The sequence below is a fragment of the Gastrolobium bilobum genome, unplaced genomic scaffold (genome assembly GCF_033153095.1).
Source record: "Gastrolobium bilobum isolate Gb01-03AN ecotype WA unplaced genomic scaffold, APGP_CSIRO_Gbil_v1 utg2226, whole genome shotgun sequence".
Taxonomy (NCBI): domain Eukaryota; kingdom Viridiplantae; phylum Streptophyta; class Magnoliopsida; order Fabales; family Fabaceae; genus Gastrolobium; species Gastrolobium bilobum.
The window spans coordinates 137,367-157,320 of NW_026897396.1; the positions used below are offsets into that span (position 1 = coordinate 137,367).

Consider the following 19,954-nt stretch of genomic DNA (forward strand, 5'->3'; position numbering starts at 1 on the left):
GAAAATCAATGATGAATTGTATGTTAAGCCTTAAGATGGCTAAGTTCAATTGTAGGTATGACCTTGTATATAGAAATTCACGAGTGGATTAGTGGTTGAAGGCTTTGAAATGGCCAATATGATATATGAACTGTAATGTGTGGTCCATTAGGTAATGGTGAAATGCTTTGTGAAATTGATTCGCCAATGTGTTTTGGTGGAAGTTAGTAAACATGTAAGGTTAGATGTAATTTTAAGGTACAGAAAAGGTACATGTTCTGTATTTGGTGCAGAAGTAGAATTGCGCGTTCTTAGATTAAGAACATGGGTAGAAATACATGTATGTACAACCTGTGGCTAAAGGCCATATTTGGGGATTAGAGCTAGATGATTAATCGATGAAATTGCACCGAGGAACTGTTAAGGTTTCGAAACGACACTTAATGTGGACTAAGATATTCAGAAACTGGGGTTCTATATGTAAGGCTATGTGATTAATGAGACTCAAACAGAAATTGATGGCAGAAGTTCTAGAGTTCCCAGGAGAAAAAATCAATTGAAGGTAACTGCTGGTTGAAATGTGTCAAAAAGTGATATGTGCCTGAGGGGCAGAGATTGAACGTTAGGAAAATGATGGATTGAATTGTCCTGGATTTAGACTGGACATGATCCTATATGGATAATTGTTGATAAGATAACTAGGTTAGCACACCTTCCAAAAGAAATTATGGGCTCTATGGGTAAGATAACCCCACTAGTGAAAATGGATTGGTCAATCAGAGAAAGTTACTTTCCGGATGATCACATGTGGTGATACCGGATGATATTGAAATTTGGGAGAACTTGAAGACTCACATTGGTACCATTGAAATACTGGACTGCAGTGAAAAGAGATTAATAAGCAAAGCAATCACTATGTTAAAGAGTCAATGGGAAGGTCGTATACCTAAAGAGGCTACTTGGGAACGGAAGGATGAGATTCTCCGGTTGTATCCTGAGTTAGGAGACAAGTATGACTTAATTTTGCAAACAAAATTTTAAAAAGGAGGGGTGAATATAACACCTCATATTTCTAAATGTATAATTATATGTGAAAATATGGATTAAAGGGGTAGGATTAGTGAAAATCCTGAAATTAGGGTCAAAATACGTAAAAGGGTAAAATGGTAATTTACCAAAAACGTGACCCTAGGCATGAAAAATTGAGTAGAAGGTCTCAAATGGTAAAAATAATGCAAAAAAATGGATTCAGGATGGAAAATCGAGTGGATAGGCAAGTTTTGGAAAATTTGATGAATTATGATTTTTCCGGTGTAAAATACTGCGTGTATTTGTACCGATAAGCGTGCAAATATGATCAGTATTTTTAGGAAATAAAAAATGACGTGTAGGTCCTATTGAGATCCTTGACCGCACTGAAAAGAGGCTGAGAAGCAAGAATATTCCAATGCTAAAGATTCAATGGGAAGGACGTACACTTGAGGAGGCTACTTGGGAACGGGAGGATGAGATTCTCCGGCTGTATCTTGAGTTAGCGGACAAGTATGATTTAATTTTGCGGATAAAATTTCAAAAAAGAGGGGTGAATATAACACCTCACATTACTAAAACAAATATTAATATATTAAATATGGATTAAAGGGAAGGATTAGTGAAAATTCTGAAAATTAGGTTAAAATACAAAAGAAGGGTAAAACGGTAATTAGCCAAACATGTAACCCTATGAAGGTAAAATTGAGTTGGAGGTCTCAAATGATAAAAATAACCCTGAAAAAGGATTCAGAACGCAAAATTGAGTGGTCAAGCTAGTTTCTGAAAATTCGGTGAATAGTATTTTTACCAGGTAAAAATATCGCGGTACAGTTGCACCGTAAAGCGTGCCGATTGAATTTTGAGCTCTAGGTTTGGATAAAAGTTATAAATGGTATATAGGACTAGGAAGTATGAATTCGGGTGAAAATTGATGGAAATTAGTAAGTTTGGGGAAACGTATCCACAACGCCCATAACAGCTTCAAACTGTAATTTCTCCGAACGATCGGAAAACACCGGATTCATATGATCAAGGGAAATTAAAGGACAATGGTTAATGTTAAAAAATAGAGTTTCTAAATAGGTTATGAAATTATGGACGTTTAGTGGAATAGGTGAGAGATTTGAATTAGTTTGAAATCGCGTGAGGTGGCGGTGAAAAAAGCGCCTTGAAGGCCGTAGGCATGTGAGAGGGAAAAACAAAATTTTTCTCAAGCGGAATTACGCATACCAATTCAAGATACATGCTTTAAGAAAGAATGTTACCTTGTTTGTAATTCAAAACTCGAAGATGATCAATGTTAGGCTTGAAGGTTCAAACCCTCTAATGTTGATCCACACCACCCTTTGTCAAGATGCAAGAACCGTTCTTGAAAACTACCAATCGAAAACCCAAAAGGAAGCAAGCTAGGCGTCTCAATAGGAGAGGAAGGAGGCAAGGTTTCAAGGTGTTTAGATGAGTGAATTTTCAGCAAGAAAAATCACAAGAGTGGCGCATAGAATGGTAGGAGAAGTGACAGGTTTTTTTTTTTACCCTCAACCCTTAGCCGAATTCACCTTTAAAAGGAGACTAAATGAGGATTATATGCTGCTGATTTTGAGTCATAAAATCACTCCAAAATCAGATCATGGAGCGCAAAAATCATGTTGGTTTTGAGTCATCAAATCACTCCAAAATCAGATCATGGAGCGCACAAATCATGGAGCAGAATAAGGCTGACAACCAAGTCAATTTATTGGTCTAACAACCATCATATGGCTGCCTATTTCAGAGCCCCATTCAGCCACAAAATCCTCTCCTAAAATCAAGGACATGATTATGATAAATGCTAATTGAATTCAAATTCAAATCTAGCTCTTATCTTCTCCTTTTGTTATGAAACAAAACTTTTATAGTCAATTTAAATTCAAATATTTAAATTCAAAATTTAAATTATGAAATTAAATATTAGATAATTAATTTAACTATTTAAATTAATTAATAATGTCTTGGACTATCCAAGCCCATTATCACCATCCCTGCGCCTCATTGCTTCTTAGGTAGGCTTCCAAACTTCTTCTTGGGCTAAAAACTATTATTTGACCCAAAACCTTTAATGCTATAATGTCAAGACAATAAGGTGTTAGTGTGTGACCCATTAGGCCCAGCATAGCCACTAACATAAATGGGCTTGGGCCCAACAAGACCACAACCCATTTAATGACAATACAGAGTACTAGCAATGCTTTGTTGCCCCAGAGCTAGTTAGGTTAATGACATGATCATCCTATTAAATGAATTTGGTTACCGTATGTATTTCTTTTCGTCTCGGTTACCTTCCCATTAAACCTAGGGTGAGGAGATGTATCAACCCCTGCGGTTTAGGGTAAGCTTTAATTTGAAATAGGGTATTTTCAATTTACTGACTCTAAAGGCAGATCATCTCATGATCTCTTTTACTATGCATAGATTCCCGAGTCCCGTAAACATCATCCTGATTTCTCCGATTTACAGATAACCTAATCTCTCACAGAGATTTGACAAATTCCTTCAGCTTATCACCCTAGGCTTGTGTTCTTTCAGGACATCCTCACTTATTCACACTTCAAATTGGGGGATTCACAAGGGAATTCAAAGAAAATTTGCACCAATAATGCAATCACCACAAGGACTTAAACACAGTTGAAAGAAAGAAAGAAAATATATTCTATCAGCTAACCAAATCATAGAGACTTAATAAATCCTTATCAATAATGGAATTACCAATATTCCTAATAACAAGAGTGCAGAGAGAAATTTGAAAGAGAGAGAGAGAGAGAGAGAGTTGGTAATTTTCTTCTATGCCTTCTCATTCAAGATACCCCTACATATTCTACTTTGTCCTTTCATCAACAGAATCGTAACAGACACAACATCAAGGCAATAACAGAAACACAATAAGCAAAGGATGGCACCAGCAATTTGGATAACACTGTAAATTTTGTATTTAATATGGGGACTTAGCCCTTTCAACAATATTCACAGACCCACAATCACAATGACGATTCAGCAACAGACTCTATATCTCCAACAAAATAACAATAGTACAGACTCAACTCAAAATATCAACAACACAGACTCAAGGAGGTAATTACACTAGTAATGACACTAATAACTAGCAAAGATAAAAGACTACTCTCCATATGGAACAACCCACCTTGCAGAGCTACCCCAATTAAAATTCCATATCCCCCCACGATCTCCCACCTCTCCAATGTAACTAACTCTCCATTTTCCTTTACGTCTCTCCCACTTCTGGTTCTCCATTCACAGCCTGCCATGTGTCCACTTCCTTAACCATTTTCTCTTCTTTCTCTTTCGTCACCGTCATTCTTTTATTTTCCAGCCCATCCTCCACTTCACCACCTTTTTGCCCGGCCAACTCAGCAGCCACTTCACCACCTTGTTTCACAGCCAACTCAGCAGCCACTTCATTATCTGTTTTTGCAGCCACTTCATCATCTGTTTTTTCTTGTTGAGCAGCCACTTCATCGTCTGTTTTTGCTTTTTGCTCGGCCAACTCAAGAGTCACTTCACCGGAATTATTTAATATGTTCCCGGGCCATGATCTAAGCCAATCAAAATCAAGTATTTTGGGTGATATGTATAAGGAGGAGAGAGGAAATTTGATTTTTTTTCCCCACGTGTCAGCCCGCCAATGGAAAGAGCACCTCGAGCGAGTGCATAAAGAATGTGCTCCACTTCCCCACCTTGTTGCACAGCCAACTCAATAGTCACTTCACCACCTTGTTGCACAGCCAACTCAATAGTCACTTCATCATCTGTTTCTGCTTCTTCTTGGTCGCTCTTTCTCACATTTTTCATCTTGTACACATAATTTAATTGTACATAAGAAAATAAAGGAAATTAAGAAAACACAGGTATTTCTAGGAGCTTCTCTTTTATGGTTTGTCTTTTATGGTTTGTGTTGCTACAAAGTGACTAAAGTGCAATGCTAGCTACTACATAAGAAAGATATTTCACCTATAATTTTTTGTTGTTTCTATTCTGTTTATTAGGAACCGAACCAAACCAAACTTCGAGTTCATGAAAAAAAAGCACTTTACCTATCATTAATCAAGTAAATAATAATTCACTTTAATAAGCACTTTACTCCAGAACAAAAATGAGGAATTTTTTCTAGTAATTCCAGATCTTTAAAAAAAAAGAAAAAAGTCTCCTTTTTAACAACAAACCACAATTAACAATACCCTCGAAAGTATTTAACCTTTTTAGTCAAGAAAACAAGAGCAAGGATGAGAAAATTTTCTATAGTAAATTCAAATAATGGTGAAGAAGAAAAATAAAAGAAAAGAAAAAACAAAGTTTTCTTTTAAGCAAGAAAAAATACATTAACAATTTTCTCACATCGCAAGAACTATAGTTTTCCTTGGAATCCAATGTAAAGAATACATGGTAAATCAACCATTAAAAGAAATCATTCCTCTATAAAGTATAAACCCCAACTAATCAAGATAGAGATGAATTACCCTTCTATTTTTCAATGAAATTATTTTGATATTGGAACAGGTGATTTTGAGTCACAAGATTAATAATAAATAAAAATAAATGGGTCTTTTACACAAACTCACTTGTGTTCCTCTTCAGTCCATGCCACCCCTTTCTTTCTATGGGTACCACTGTTGTTCTTCACCTGCACCGGCGGCAAGTCATCAGAGTAAAGCGGTAATGGGACTCGACCGGCCTCAATCTCCATCAAGTCATGGACCAACACGCGATAATGTTCCCTGACCTCCGCCGGCGATTTTCCGGGGACAAGAGCGGCGACTTTCTCCCAGCGCTCCGGCTCCGGGAGGTCTTCCGGGAAGATGACAAGAGCGTCCTCAAAGGCAGTGTTCTGCTCCAGAGTCCAGTGAGTCAACACTCCATCAGCATTAATGTAACTACCCCCGTCGCATGCATCAGAGTAAAGCGGTATGTCATCGGAGTAAACCAGTAATGAGACTCGACCGGCCTCAATCTCCATCAAGTCATGGACCAACACGCGATAATGTTCTCGGACCTCAGCCGGCGATTTTCTGGGGACAAGAGCGGCGACTTTCTCCCAGCGCTCCGGCTCAGGGATGTCTTCCGGGAAGATGACAAGAGCGTCCTCAAAGGCAGTGTTCTGTTCCCGAGTCCAGTGAGTCAACACTCCATCGGTATTAATGTAACTACCACCGTCGCATGCATCCAAGGGCTACCCATTATTCTCTTGCTGTGGAAACTGAGACATTCTTTCTTTCTTTCTTTCTTTCTTTTCCTTTTCGTTGATTAGTTCACTTTGAAAGTCTTTGTCTATGCCTTTTATTCAGAGTTCAAAGACATGAATTCAGTTAGCTTTAAGAGATGATCATGCATGCGTCCAGAATATTCTTTACGACTAACTTGCTGAGTCAGCAAATTACCCTGCAATGTTTCCTCAAATTACCCTTAGTTGTGTGCAAAAAAACTGGTTCTCTTATCTTGTTCTTGACCTTACTCATAAATACTTTTTTTTCTTTTTGAACTAGTTTTAAATACTGATCCACTATTATTTAGTTCAGTTTTAGACCTGCCTTATTTTTTTACAATTGACGACTCATACCCATTATGTGAAAAAAAAACACAATTGTAGTTTTAGTTTTTAGGGTTCTCACTTCTCGCTCTGTCGATATTCTTCCACTGCACCGCAGTGATCAGTCACCGCAATCACAATTGTAGTTCAAGGTATACTTCTCAACTTTTGTTATGCTCAATCCCGAGTTAATTGATTGATTTAAACTCATATGGTATGATATTAACGATGCCATGTTTTGCTATAATCGTCTTTGTTATTGGCTTTGGATCTAACTCTCTGATCCTTCCAACATCTCCTCCTTCATTTTCATAACAAGCAGTAGATTTTCTTTCTCTCTATTTCTTCATTTTTTATTTTATTTTAATGATTTTTACATAGTAGCTTTTTTTTCTCTTGAATTTCTTTGTTCATCTTCTCCCCGATGTAACTGATGTAAAACTGATGTAACTCGTTGTATTTGGATTTTAAAATTAAATAACTTTTTTTTGTTAAAAAAAATTATATTCCTTTATTTATTCAATAAATATCAAATTTATTATATAATTTATATATTTTAAAACAAATAAATAATTAAATTATATGAGTTTAAAAATTAAATCAATGACTATACAAAAAAATAAAAATAAAAACATGTTTTGAAACCAATTCAAAAACGGGCCAGGTCGGATTTGACTGATTTTGAAACCAAATCAGACCCACTTCAGAAACCAAGTCAGGTCAGATCCGATCCGATTCTGAACGAGTTCAAAAAAATTCAAACTAGGTCAGACCTGACTTGGATCAAATTAATCCAGGTTGGATCAAAATATCTGACCTATAAAAATCAAGTTGGGTCAGGGCGACACAAAGAAATAACCCGACCTGAGCGATACACACCCCTAATCATATCAAAATGCTAGGTCATGAACCAAATTAGAATCAATCCATTAAGCATGTATTAAATTCATTTGACTTAATCATGGTGGATAACAAATAGTTTTTTTCTTTTCTTTTTCCTTTTTTTTCTTCTCTTGATTAGAAGGAGAATGAGCATTGTTGGATGAGCACTATGCGTGATATTCAAAAAGACAATAGAAATAACAGGGCATTGCTGTATCGAAAGTGTTGAGAAATAATAGATCACTATAACCTTTTTCAACTTTGTGCTGAAATTAGTATAATAGACAATATCTTATCTATATAAAGCATTTCAAATAAGAACTACCACCTCCAAATCCAAAACCATGTAATTAACTTTTCACTTTACCAATTATAAAGCATTTCTTTTCCTCAATTTTTAAAGGGTATGTCAACACTGCAAGGTATCGCAAACACAAAACATGGACAACTAAGTCCTATACTGAGTTAATACAAGTGCGAGGATATGAAAAGTTAGTTCAATTAAATGCAAGTTACATTTAAATTGATAAAACAAAAGATGCCCTATAACATCAACAAACCTTGTCAGTGCATAATCTCTGAACTTTTTTTTATTCTAACTAAAATGACTCCCAAGATTCTTGGAACCTTGGTTATTACTGCTGGCACCATCGAAGCTTTTTATTAGCACCTTGTGTTAAATCCATAAAACTCATAGTGCTCTTTGAGCATTATGCATACCCATATTTAATTTTGTTCTATGGATCTCTAAAAAGCACAAACAGCTTTGGAAGGTTTCTTAAGCATCCTCGTACAAACTAAACGGGATAATGAAAATCCTTCATTTGCACTTCCAACAATCTGATATAGCAGCGGCAGAAGTGGATTTTTTATTATAATGATAATGGATCAAACCTTTTGGAAATATGAACAAATCACTCGGTTGAAGGCTTTGGGTGTGAAGTGTCTGTTTAATGTCAACAAATTCTACTTGCAGGGAACCACTCGCAAGGAAGAGAAACAATATTGATGCTACCAGCAGGGTACTGAAACATTGTCTATTATGGGCATGAAAATCAAACAGTAAGCATATTTCCACTAGGTATGCATACAGAAATTAAGAATATGACTTGTTTGTGTTAAATTATAATGGTTACTTATATTACATGTAATAAGTCCATGATACGTGACTTCGAACATGTGATTTAATGAGAAAATATAAATGAAAAGAGTATCTTGTGTATAATATAAACTCCAAAATTGTATTGAAATGAAGGATTCTGATTTTAAATGCTAATGGGCTGATATTTGTATTTTTCAGGCCCAATTACTGATTTTGTCAAAGTAAAGAAAAGAAAGAAAAAAAGAGAACAAAGAAATTGGGCTGGAACCTTTACAACAAAAATCAGAAGAGCCTAAAAGCAAAGAAAGAAAAGAAAGAAAAGGACTGGCCCGATCCCCAAATCAGAAGCCCAATCCAAAGAAGAAAAGAAAGAAAGGGATTGAGAGTAAGGAAAGCTCATACGTGTGAAACCAAAAAGAAGACAAGAACCGATACTTGCAAACCCTAGCTCCTGAACCCATCTCTACTAGACCCTAATTCCAAGCCGATCCCTCTGAATCCTTTCACCAATCCAGGACGATTTCGATCGAAACCACCAAACCTTAGCCTCAGCCACGGTTTATTTTGTGACCAAACCAACCAAAACACCAACCCTAACTGATTTTTGTGCGATATAGAAAAAAGCCAAACACGTCCCTTATTTGATTTGTTGAGCTGGAATTTGTTAGTAGTGCTGGCTGGAGATTCCTTTGGAGAGCGTTTGCTACTCGTGCAAGGGAAACGCACGATTGAGAGGAGCGTGGAGCATACGTACGGGTTGAGGTGTGACCTGTTTTGCATGAAGGAGGATCGGCTATAAAGGAAGGAGAAAAAGCATTGTAAGGGTTCTTCTTCTTCTCTTCGTCTCTCTAATTTTATTTTTACAGTTTTTCAGTTCTATTCTTTTTTTAGGGTTTTTTAATTTGTAATTTTTCTAAGCACTGTAGCAGAGCTATTTTCTGATTATAGCTTCTGCCTTTTAATTTTCATTGTTCGTACGTTTTAATTTTCCTGTTTTTATTATGGACCCTTGCTGTTTGTATGCTCATAAACCTTTGGTGATGAGCTAAATTTCTTAGAGTTGGGTTGAAAGAGTACCCAGAACTCATTTGTTATTAGTTGCTATTTTAAAGCTTAAAATGTTAATGTCCAGTTTGTTTACTGTGTATTTTTCATTCTGAATTTATTATGTGATGGCCACACATAGGCTACTCCTAGTGGTGTAGAATTATTGGGAAATAATCCACACTAGACCTCACTATAAGCACATGGAAAGTTGAGAGAGATCTCTCTCAATGGGTATGGCTCCAGGGATGAAGTTACCCCCATGTAACTTAAGGAAATGGTGCTTCAAGGTCTTGTGATAACAGATACATAGGGATATGTCATCTGTTATCTATGGGGGAAAAACTGTTGTTAGGAAACAATGGTTGTTTTAATATTTTAGTTAAGCTGGAAACAACATCTATTTTCTGTCAAAGCAACCTAATGGCAAATGATGGAAGGGGAAATTGATATCCAACTTGTTTCCAAACTCTGTTTTTAAAATCAATTTTTGTCACTTGGTATTTTTGTTCAAACCACAAGTTTAATTTTCTGTTTTAAACTTTAAGAGAAAATCATAAAAAAAAAAGTTTCCAAGTTTTCCATTTAATTAACTTTCCAGTTAGTAGTTCAAAAATTCTTTCACCAATTAAAGTTCCATTTTAAAAAGGAAATCCTCACAAAAATATTTTTCTTACACTTGATTTAGAATAGCAGTCATTTAATTTGATTTTATTTTATTTTATTTTTGTTCTGATTAGCAATTACAAATTTATTCAAAGTCAAAAACGCCAAAGATCCTTGTGGGAACGATAACTGGGAACCACAAAAGCCCTATATTACTTGTTGTAGCGTATACTTGCGTTGTGCAATTTCGTAATCAATTAAATCACACAAAAATGCAAGTGCACGTATCAACAAGTAATAGAGTGGATGTGTGAGTCCAGATATCGTTCCCACAGAGATTATATAATGCTATAGCTTTCGTGAAGCAATTAAGGTAACAAATATGATTTGTTGAGAAACTAAAGACTAATTTAACATTTAAAAAGTAAAGCAAAGTAAACTAAGGCTACTGATTAACTCAGCAAAAATTCAGTATCAAAAGAAGTGTTTCAAATGTATCAAGACAGATTGGGATCAATTTCCCCACTATTGTAATGTCACCAGAATGCAGTAACCATACTGCAGTAATTAACCAAACAGCAATCAGAACACCAATGCATGCAAGGGCTCTCACCATCAATACATGTATATTAAGTTCCACATCTCTATGGTCAACAAAATTATGAATTATTAAGTCCAAGTTCCATTTGATTTTGTGGTGTGAATGATCTCTCTACCCACAATTAACTAATTAAATTAGTTAAACCACAATGCTTAATAACTTTCTGAGTTCACCTATATCTCTATAGCTCAAACCCTAATTATCTTGCAGCTCTCTCTCGATAAGTCAACAAGAATAAAAATAAGCACTTTATTAAGAAACTGAAAGGAAAATCATGTAACAAAGTTAAAGCAATACTTACTACATTACAATAAGGGTACTCTATCACCCAGTCCTAACAAATTAGCCCATAATAGGGTGAACAGAAACAACAAGGGAAGAATAAGACTCCATAGATCAAAAGTAAGGAAAACAAGGACGATGTTGTAGCACTACTATCGCAGCAACCATGAGCTCCACCACCATCAACCTTGCCTCAGCCGCCGGAATAGTGCAGCAAGTTACTGGGTTCAATGATCTCTCAACTGAACTTCAGCTTCCTCCTTTGATCCGCGAGATTTCTCCCAACGAACCCTCAAATTCCTCCCAAGTGTTTCATCCACTTTCTCTCTCTAAATCTGCCTCCAATTGGGTGTTTCAAAACATATCAGCCGTACGTTCTTTGTGTGGAGTTTGTTCCTTTATAGCTCTAACACTCTGGGCTTCAAACATCTCTTCTAGTCCATGCAAATCATCACTCAAAGCTTCCTTGTGATTGATTGAGATTGGCACTCTATTTTACTGTCAAGCTGACAACATGTGCTATGGCATATCTCACAGGATTCTTTCCATATTTACAATTCAGATTTGAATCCGATCTGTAATCATTGATTTGATGAAGATAATCTTGTGATTTCTTGATGATGTTGAGCGCGTCTTCAAATCAGATCTTTTCGTACACGTTCAGAAGCTTAATCAACCGAATTGGTGCTAGAAACCGGTACTGGCTTGGAAAAGCGCGTACCGGAAAAGTGCTCAGAAAATTATAAGAAAAATATGATAAATCTTAGAAAATTATGTAGTTTCATAATCCAAAGTTTGGGATTAAAATGCTAAGCGTAGCAATTAAAGTTAATACTGTGTGTTTAAGTGGCTTGGGCTATAAATACCCATTTTTTAGGGCACATAACCCTAGAAAACAGAAAACCAACGTGAGAGGGAGCTGATCAGCTGCTTGGTGACTGCCCTATTGGCCTTTCCTTCTATTCTTGAACCAAGTCTTGATCTTTCTTGATTTTCCTTCATCCTTTCACTTGGGAAACATCTTGAGAGGGTGTGAGGGTGTTGTGCTTGAGGTTTGGCCACTGTTTAGGGGCTGTTTGTGCTCTGAGTTGGGGTTTGGGTGGAGTACCTCCTTGCTCATTGGGTTTTGAGGCTTAAAGAAGCTTTCTTGTTGAGTAAAAGGACCACCTTGGTATACCATTTTCGTGTGCAGAGAGAGACAGAATCTTGGAGTGACCTTTTGAGCTCCAAGAGCACCTCTTGTTGGCTGGTTGAGTTTTCGTAAGCCTGGTCACCTTTGGTCTTAAGTTTTTGAACTTAAAAATGAAAGCTTGATGCATGTTAAGGCTTAAAGATGATAACTTGTTGTTGGTTAATGTTGAACACACCTAGAAATGCATGTTTAGGTGTTTAAAATCGGTAAAAACCCAACCTTGGAAGGATATCTTCACGAAATGCATTTTCTGCATTCTGTCATGAAATATCCGGATATGTTCCCGATGAATATCCGAATATGTGATATCCGGGTATGGGTTTTGAGTATCCGGATATTAGATATCTGTATATTGCATATCCGGATATGGTCCCGAGGAATATCCGGATATTCTGGGATTTCGAAGAACAGTAGCTGTGTTGTGTGTACAGTAAGCTATTGGGGGTTTGTGGACCCTAAATTGATGAAGTTGAACTTCTGTAATTAATGAACTAAGTCAGAATCGTTGTGATTAAGGACTTATGGCTTGGTATGGAGCCTTAAGACGTAAAACGTAAGGAAAGGCGTTGTCTTTAAGTTATATGCTTGTGTTGCATTATTATTGATATAGTATTGGTCCATAACATATTGCGAATCTGCTGTGTTTGGACTTTGAGTTGTGGACTCTTGGCTTTTGGAGTTAGCTTGCAAGGTAAGCTTTCGTGTCCTCGGTTTAGCCATGTTGTGGTTCCACCATGTCCCATGGGGGTATGGTTTATGCATGTTGTGTACATGCTTTTGGATATTTGATATGTTGATTGAACTTTACATGTAATGGCTTTTAATATGCATGTGTTGTTTCTTCTTGACGGGAAGCCTGAGTATGTAGCGCCATACAAGACGGTGTACCGGGGTGAATGCAAGTGGTACTTGCACGGTGTGTAGGTGATAGACGTATACATGCACTGTCTCTGGCCAGTAGATTAGTATTGACACACATGACATGATTATCTGCTGCATTGCATTGTTTTAGAAATGATAAATGATAAACTGTTTTTGAACTTATATTGCACATATAAGTGAGCTTGGGGTGGAAGATCCTTGAGGACTCACTGACTTACTGAGATTTCTAGATTAGAGATCTTACCCCACGTTTGGGGAATGCTTATTTCAGGATCAGGTAGTATGGGTACTGATGCCTCAGGCGGCAGGAGGCCGGAGCTTAGCTGATTATGTTGTTTCTGCTTATTTGTTAGCATGTCTGGATATTGATGCTAATTATGTTTTATGCCTTTTATAATTATGTTGTTGTTGAGACTGATGTTGGGCATGTTGCCTTATTTGAGTGAACATGGGGATTGTCCATGACACTTTCTGTTAGTACTTGTAGTTTGGAGTTGTATAAACTGTTAGATGGTCCGGTCTACGTTGTTGTAGTTCCGTGACTAGAGCCACACTTATATTATCTATGTTATGAGGTATTTCAGTTAGCTGTTTTATTGCAATTACATACAGGCGATGTTTTATTAATTGATTATTAAGAAAGTTGGTAATGTTAATGGCATCATACTTGAAAAGAAAAAGTAATTCCGCATTTTAATTAAGCGCAGCTTAATACGATATTATGATAACATTACCGGATATATACGGGGTGTTACATTTATGGTATCAGAGCAATGGTTTGAGGGAAAAGCCTGTATGTATTGTAATTGCTAAGTTGTTTGGTTGTGTCTGTCTTTGTGTTTACTCCGTCGAATTTTATTATGATGATGTATATGTGATCACATTGCGTGGGCCTGATCAACTCATAATTTGTGTAACTTGTGCAGAGTCATGGTAAGGTCCGGGAGAACACGAGAGACTTCTGAGGATCAATCCGATCCTATCCTGACTGCATTGGCTGAGATGCAGGCGGCTAGGTTAGCCGATCAGGAGGCCGCTAGAGTGGCCAACGCGGCAATGATGGAAGCTGTTCGCGAGGCGAACCGGATAGCCGCAGCTGAGGTTCGTGAAGCGAACCGGAGGACCATTGAGGAAGTCCTCGAGCCGAACAGGATGGCGAACATGACGATGATGAGAGTCATGTTGGAGGAGATGAGAGCTGGTCCTGCTATTGGCCAGGCTCCACCACCGCCGCCGCCACCGCCACCGCCTCCACCTAGTGTTCAGGAGGAGAGCCATAGTCACATCGGCAGTGCTACTCATGCCGCTGAGACGGGGGAGCCCCTTGTGGGGATTGCTGAGGATCGTGATGTGATCGATCGCCGGCTGAATGCTTTCAGGAAGCATAAGCCACCTGTGTTTGAGGGGTCTCTGGATCCTATTGCTGCTGCGAGATGGTTAGAGTCGCTGGACAAGATTTTTCTGGTCATGGAGTGTACAGACCCACAGAAGCTGATGTTCTCGACCTATATGCTGGAGGGCGATGCCCATAAGTAGTGGACGCACACCTCTCGTGCTTTTGAGAGGCAGGGCCGTGTCATGACGTGGCCATTCTTTGAGGCGTGCTTTCAGGAGTTGAAGGAAAGATTGACTTCTTCACCTGTGTTGATCCTTCCTGATCCTGAGGAGCAGTTTGAGCTTTACTGTGATGCTTCTGGAAAGGGGCTGGGCTGTGTGTTGATGCAGTCTGGTAGAGCTGTTGCTTTTGCTTCGAGGCAGTTGAAGCCTCATGAGGAGAACTACCCGACTCATGATTTGGAGTTGGCTGCGATTGTGTTTGCTTTCAAGATTTGGAGGCATTATCTTTTTGGTTTGAGGTTTGTGGTGTTCGGTGAGCACAAGAGTTTGAAGTACCTGTTCGACCAGAAGGAGTTGAACATGAGGAAGAGGAGATGGATGGAGTTCATAAAGGACTACGACTTTGAGCTAAGGTATCACCCTGGCAAGGCCAATGTGGTAGCTGATGCTTTGAGTCGGAAATCCAGTAGTTCATCCAGTTTGCTACTTGGTAACTTCGATGTGGTTGATAAGTTCCGCCACTTGGCAGTGACCGCTCCGTGTGCGAGCGTACTTCTCGGGTTGGAAGCATCAGATGTTGTGAACGAGCTGCTAGAAAAGATTAAAGAGGCACAAGTTCAGAGAGAGTGTTTGGTTTATGTGAAGAACCAAGACGGTGTGTCTTGGAATGATGATGGATTGCTTTTGTTCCAGCGGAGGATTGTGGTTTTTCGAGGTCCGTTGACAGAAGAGGTTATGGCAGAAGGCCATAAGGGTCAGTTTTCTATCCACCCTGGTGCTACTAAGATGTATCAAGACTTGAAGAAGAATTTCTGGTGGCCGGGAATGAAGAAGGACATAGCTGTGTTTGTGTCCAAGTGTTTGATCTGCCAGAAGAAGAAGATTGAACACCAGAAGTCGTCTGGTAAACTTCAACCTCTCGAGATGCCAGAGTGGAAATGGGAGAGCATTTCCATGGACTTCGTTGTGGGTTTGCCGAAGACTCAGGTTGGCTGTGACTCGATATGGGTCATTGTGGATAGACTGACGAAGTCTGCCCATTTCCTTCCAGTGAAGGTGAGCTTCACTACAGAGCAGTTGGCCAGATTGTATGTTCGCGAGATTGTGAGGCTTCACGGGGTGCCCGTGAGTATCATCAGTGATAGGGACCCGAAGTTCACATCTCTGTTCTGGGAGGCGCTGCAGGGAGCTTTTGGTACGCAGTTGAGACTGAGTACAGCCTATCACTCTCAGACTGATGGACAGACTGAGAGGACCATCCAGACCTTGGAGGACATGTTGCGGGCTTTCACGTTGGTGCAGGGCTCGGTATGGGATAGGTACCTTCCATTGGTAGAGTTTTCTTATAACAACAGTTTCCATGCTAGCCTGGGCATGGCACCCTACGAGGCGCTCTACGGTAGGAGGTGTCATACACCTACCTGCTAGTCGGAGGTTGGGGATCGTGAGTTGTTTGGCTTGGACTTTGTCCAAGATACCACCCTGCAGATCCAGATGATCAGGAAAAAGTTGAAGCAGGCGCAGAATCGTCAGAAAAGCTACTACGATGTCAAGCATCGACCACTGGAGTTCAGTGAGGGTGAGCACGTGTTTGTGAGACTTTCACCTGTCACCGGTGTTGGACGGGCACTCGGAGTGAGGAAGCTGAGCCCGCGCTTTATTGGGCCATACCAGATTCTTGGTAGAGTAGGACTTGTTGCCTACCGGCTTTGCTTGCCTCCGAACCTGGCCAACATCCACGACGTGTTTCACGTGTCTCAACTTCGGAGGTACATAGTAGATCCTTCGCACGTGGTGCAACCGGATGATGTGGAAGTTCGGGAGAACTTAAAGACTCCCGTCGGACCACTAAAGATTCTCGATCGTGGCGAGAAGCAGCTGAGGAGCAAGATCATTCCGATGGTCAAGGTGCAGTGGACCGGAAGGACTCCTGAGGAGTGTACTTGGGATCGTGAGGACGAGCTTCTCCGGCAGTACCCCGAGTTTCGACCAGGTATGTTTCTGATTTTGAGGTCAAAATCCTAAAAAGGTGGGGTGAATGTAAAACCCGCACTGTTAATTAAGGTATTTAATTAATTAATTATGCAAAATTAGGAAATGATTCCATAATTGACCCTAATAATTATTATGAGGCTTTAATAATTATAGTAAGTGAGTAATAATGCTAAAAGTCGCTTTTCGGAAGAAAAGTGCAGATACCAGTTCTGCTAGTCGGTATAAATGCGTGCCGAAAAAGTATCTCGGAAAATTAATGTAAGTGCATGATAATTACTAGAATAATATGTAGGACTTGTAAAACGAGTTTCAAGTCCAGATAATGAGAACTGGTGCTAGAAACCGGTACTGGCTTGGAAAAGCGCGTACCAGAAAAGTGCTCAGAAAATTATAAGAAAAATATGATAAATCTTAGAAAATATGTAGTTTCATAATCCAAAGTTTGAGATTAAAATGCTAAGCGTAGCAATTAAAGTTAATACTGTGTGTTTAAGTGGCTTGGGCTATAAATACCCATTTTTTAGGGCACATAACCCTAGAAAACAGAAAACCAACGTGAGAGGGAGCTGATCAGCTGCTTGGTGACTGCCCTATTGGCTTTTCCTTCTATTCTTGAACCAAGTCTTGATCTTTCTTGATTTTCCTTCATCCTTTTACTTGGGAAACACTTGGGAAACATCTTGAGAGGGTGTGAGGGTGTTGTGCTTGAGGTTTGGCCACTGTTTGGGGGCTGTTTGTGCTCTGAGTTGGGGTTTGGGTGGAGTACCTCCTTGCTCATTGGGTTTTGAGGCTTAAAGGAGCTTTCTTGTTGAGTAAAAGGACCACCTTGGTATACCATTTTCGTGTGCAGAGAGAGACAGAATCTTGGAGTGACCTTTTGAGCTCCAAGAACACCTCTTGTTGGCTGGTTGAGTTTTGGTAAGCCTGGTCACCTTTGGTCTTGAGTTTTTGAACTTAAAAATGAAAGCTTGATGCATGTTAAGGCTTAAAGATGATAACTTGTTGTTGGGTAATGTTGAACACACCTAGAAATGCATGTTTAGGTGTTTAAAATCGGTAAAAACCCAACCTTGGAAGGATATCTTCACGAAATGCATTTTCTGCATTCTGTCGTGAAATATCCGGATATGTTCCTGATGAATATCCGGATATGTGATATCCGGATATGGGTTTTGAGTATCCGGATATTAGATATCCAGATATGGGATTCTGGATATCCGGATATTGCATATCCGGATATGGTCCCGAGGAATATCCGGATATTCTGGGATTTCGAAGAACAGTAGCTGTGCTGTGTGTACAGTAGGCTATTGGGGGTTTGTGGACCCTAAATTAATGAAGTTGAACTTCTGTAATTAATGAACTAAGTCATAATCGTTGTGATTAAGGACTTATGGCTTGGTATGGAGCCTTAAGACGTAAAACGTAAGGAAAAGCGTTGTCTTTAAGTTATATGCTTGTGTTGCATTATTATTGATATAGTATTGGTCCATAACATATTGTGAATCTGCTGTGTTTGGACTTTGAGCTGTGGACTCTTGGCTTTTGGAGTTAGCTTGCAAGGTAAGCTTTTGTGTCCTCGGTTTAGCCATGTTGTGGTTCCACCATGTCCCATGGGGGTATGGTTTATGCATGTTGTGTACATGCTTTTGGATATTTGATATGTTGATTGAACTTTACATGTAATAGCTTTTAATATGCAGGTGTTGTTTCATCTTGACGGGAAGCCTGAGTATGTAGCGCCATACAAGACGGTGTACCGGGGTGAATGCAAGTGGTACTTGCACGGTGTGTAGGTGATAGACGTATACCTGCACTCTCTCTGGCCAGTAGATTAGTATTGACACACATGACATGATTATCTGCTGCATTGCATTGTTTTAGAAATGATAAATGATAAACTGTTTTTGAACTTATATTGCACATGTAAGTGAGCTTGGGGTGGAAGATCCTTGAGGACTCACTGACTTACTGAGATATCTAGATTAGAGATCTTACCCCACGTTTGGGGAATGCTTATTTCAGGATCAGGTAGTATGGGTACTGATGCCTCAGGCGGCAGGAGGTCGGAGCTTAGCTGATTATGTTGTTTCTGCTTATTTGTTAGCATGTCTGGATATTGATGCTAATTATGCTTTATGCCTTTTATAATTATGTTGTTGTTGAGACTGATGTTGGGCATGTTGCCTTATTTGAGTGAGCATGGGGATTGTCCATGACACTTTCTGTTAGTACTTGTAGTTTGGAGTTGTATAAACTGTTAGATGGTCCGGTCTACGTTGTTGTAGTTCCATGACTAGAGCCACACTTATATTATCTATGTTATGAGGTATTTCAGTTAGCTATTTTACTGCAATTACATACAGGCGATGTTTTATTAATTGATTATTAAGCAAGTTGGTAATGTTAATGGCATCATAATTGAAAAGAAAAAGTAATTCCGCATTTTAATTAAGCGCAGCTTAATACGATATTATGATAACATTACCGGATATATACGGGGTGTTACACTACTTCAACTCAAAGTCGTAATCCTTTATGAACTCCATCCATCTCCTCTGCCTCATGTTTAGCTCTTTCTGGTTGAAAAGATACTTCAAACTCTTGTGGTCACTGAACACCACAAACTTCAAACCAAAAAGATAATGCCTCCAAATCTTGAAAGCAAACACAATAGCAGCCAACTCCAAGCAATCACCTTGCCCAAATGCATCAACACACAACCTAGCCCATTCCCGGAGGCGTCGGTGTAAAGCTCAATCTCAAGCGCAGGATCAGGAAGGACCAACACATGTGCAGTAGTCAGTCTCTCCTTCAACTCCTGAAAATAGACCTCACACTCGTGAGTTCACACAAATGGAGTCTCCTTCTGGGTAAGACGAGTCAAAGGGAGAACCATCGTGGAGAAACCCTTGATGAACCTCCGATAGTAACTTGCCAAACCCAGAAAACTCCTCACTTTTGTAACTGTCTTGGGCCTCTCCCAATCCAGCACGACCTCGATCTTGTTCGGATCCACTGCAACTCCTTCAGCAGAAATAACATGCCCAAGAAACTTCACAGACTTGAGCCAAAACTCACACTTTGAAGGTTTTGCATACAGCTTCTTCTCCTTCAGCACTTGCAGAACAATTCTCAAATGCTCCACATGCTCCTCCTCCGTCTTGGAGTAAATCAAAATATCGTCAATGAAGACGATCACAAACTGATCCTGGTACGGCTGGA

The 19,954-nt window shown here is 39.1% G+C and overlaps 1 protein-coding gene across 1 annotated transcript; it reads right to left on the reverse strand.

The window, feature by feature from the left end:
• Positions 1-5,617: 5,617 nt before the first annotated feature.
• On the reverse strand, positions 5,618-12,283 carry LOC133306559 (transcription factor SRM1-like). Its single transcript, XM_061506889.1, has 2 exons — positions 12,212-12,283; positions 5,618-6,157 (listed from the first exon to the last, which is right to left on the reverse strand). The coding sequence occupies exons 1-2, from the start codon at positions 12,281-12,283 to the stop codon at positions 5,618-5,620; spliced, it is 612 nt and encodes a 203-aa protein (XP_061362873.1).
• Between the last annotated feature and the right edge of the window lie 7,671 nt (positions 12,284-19,954).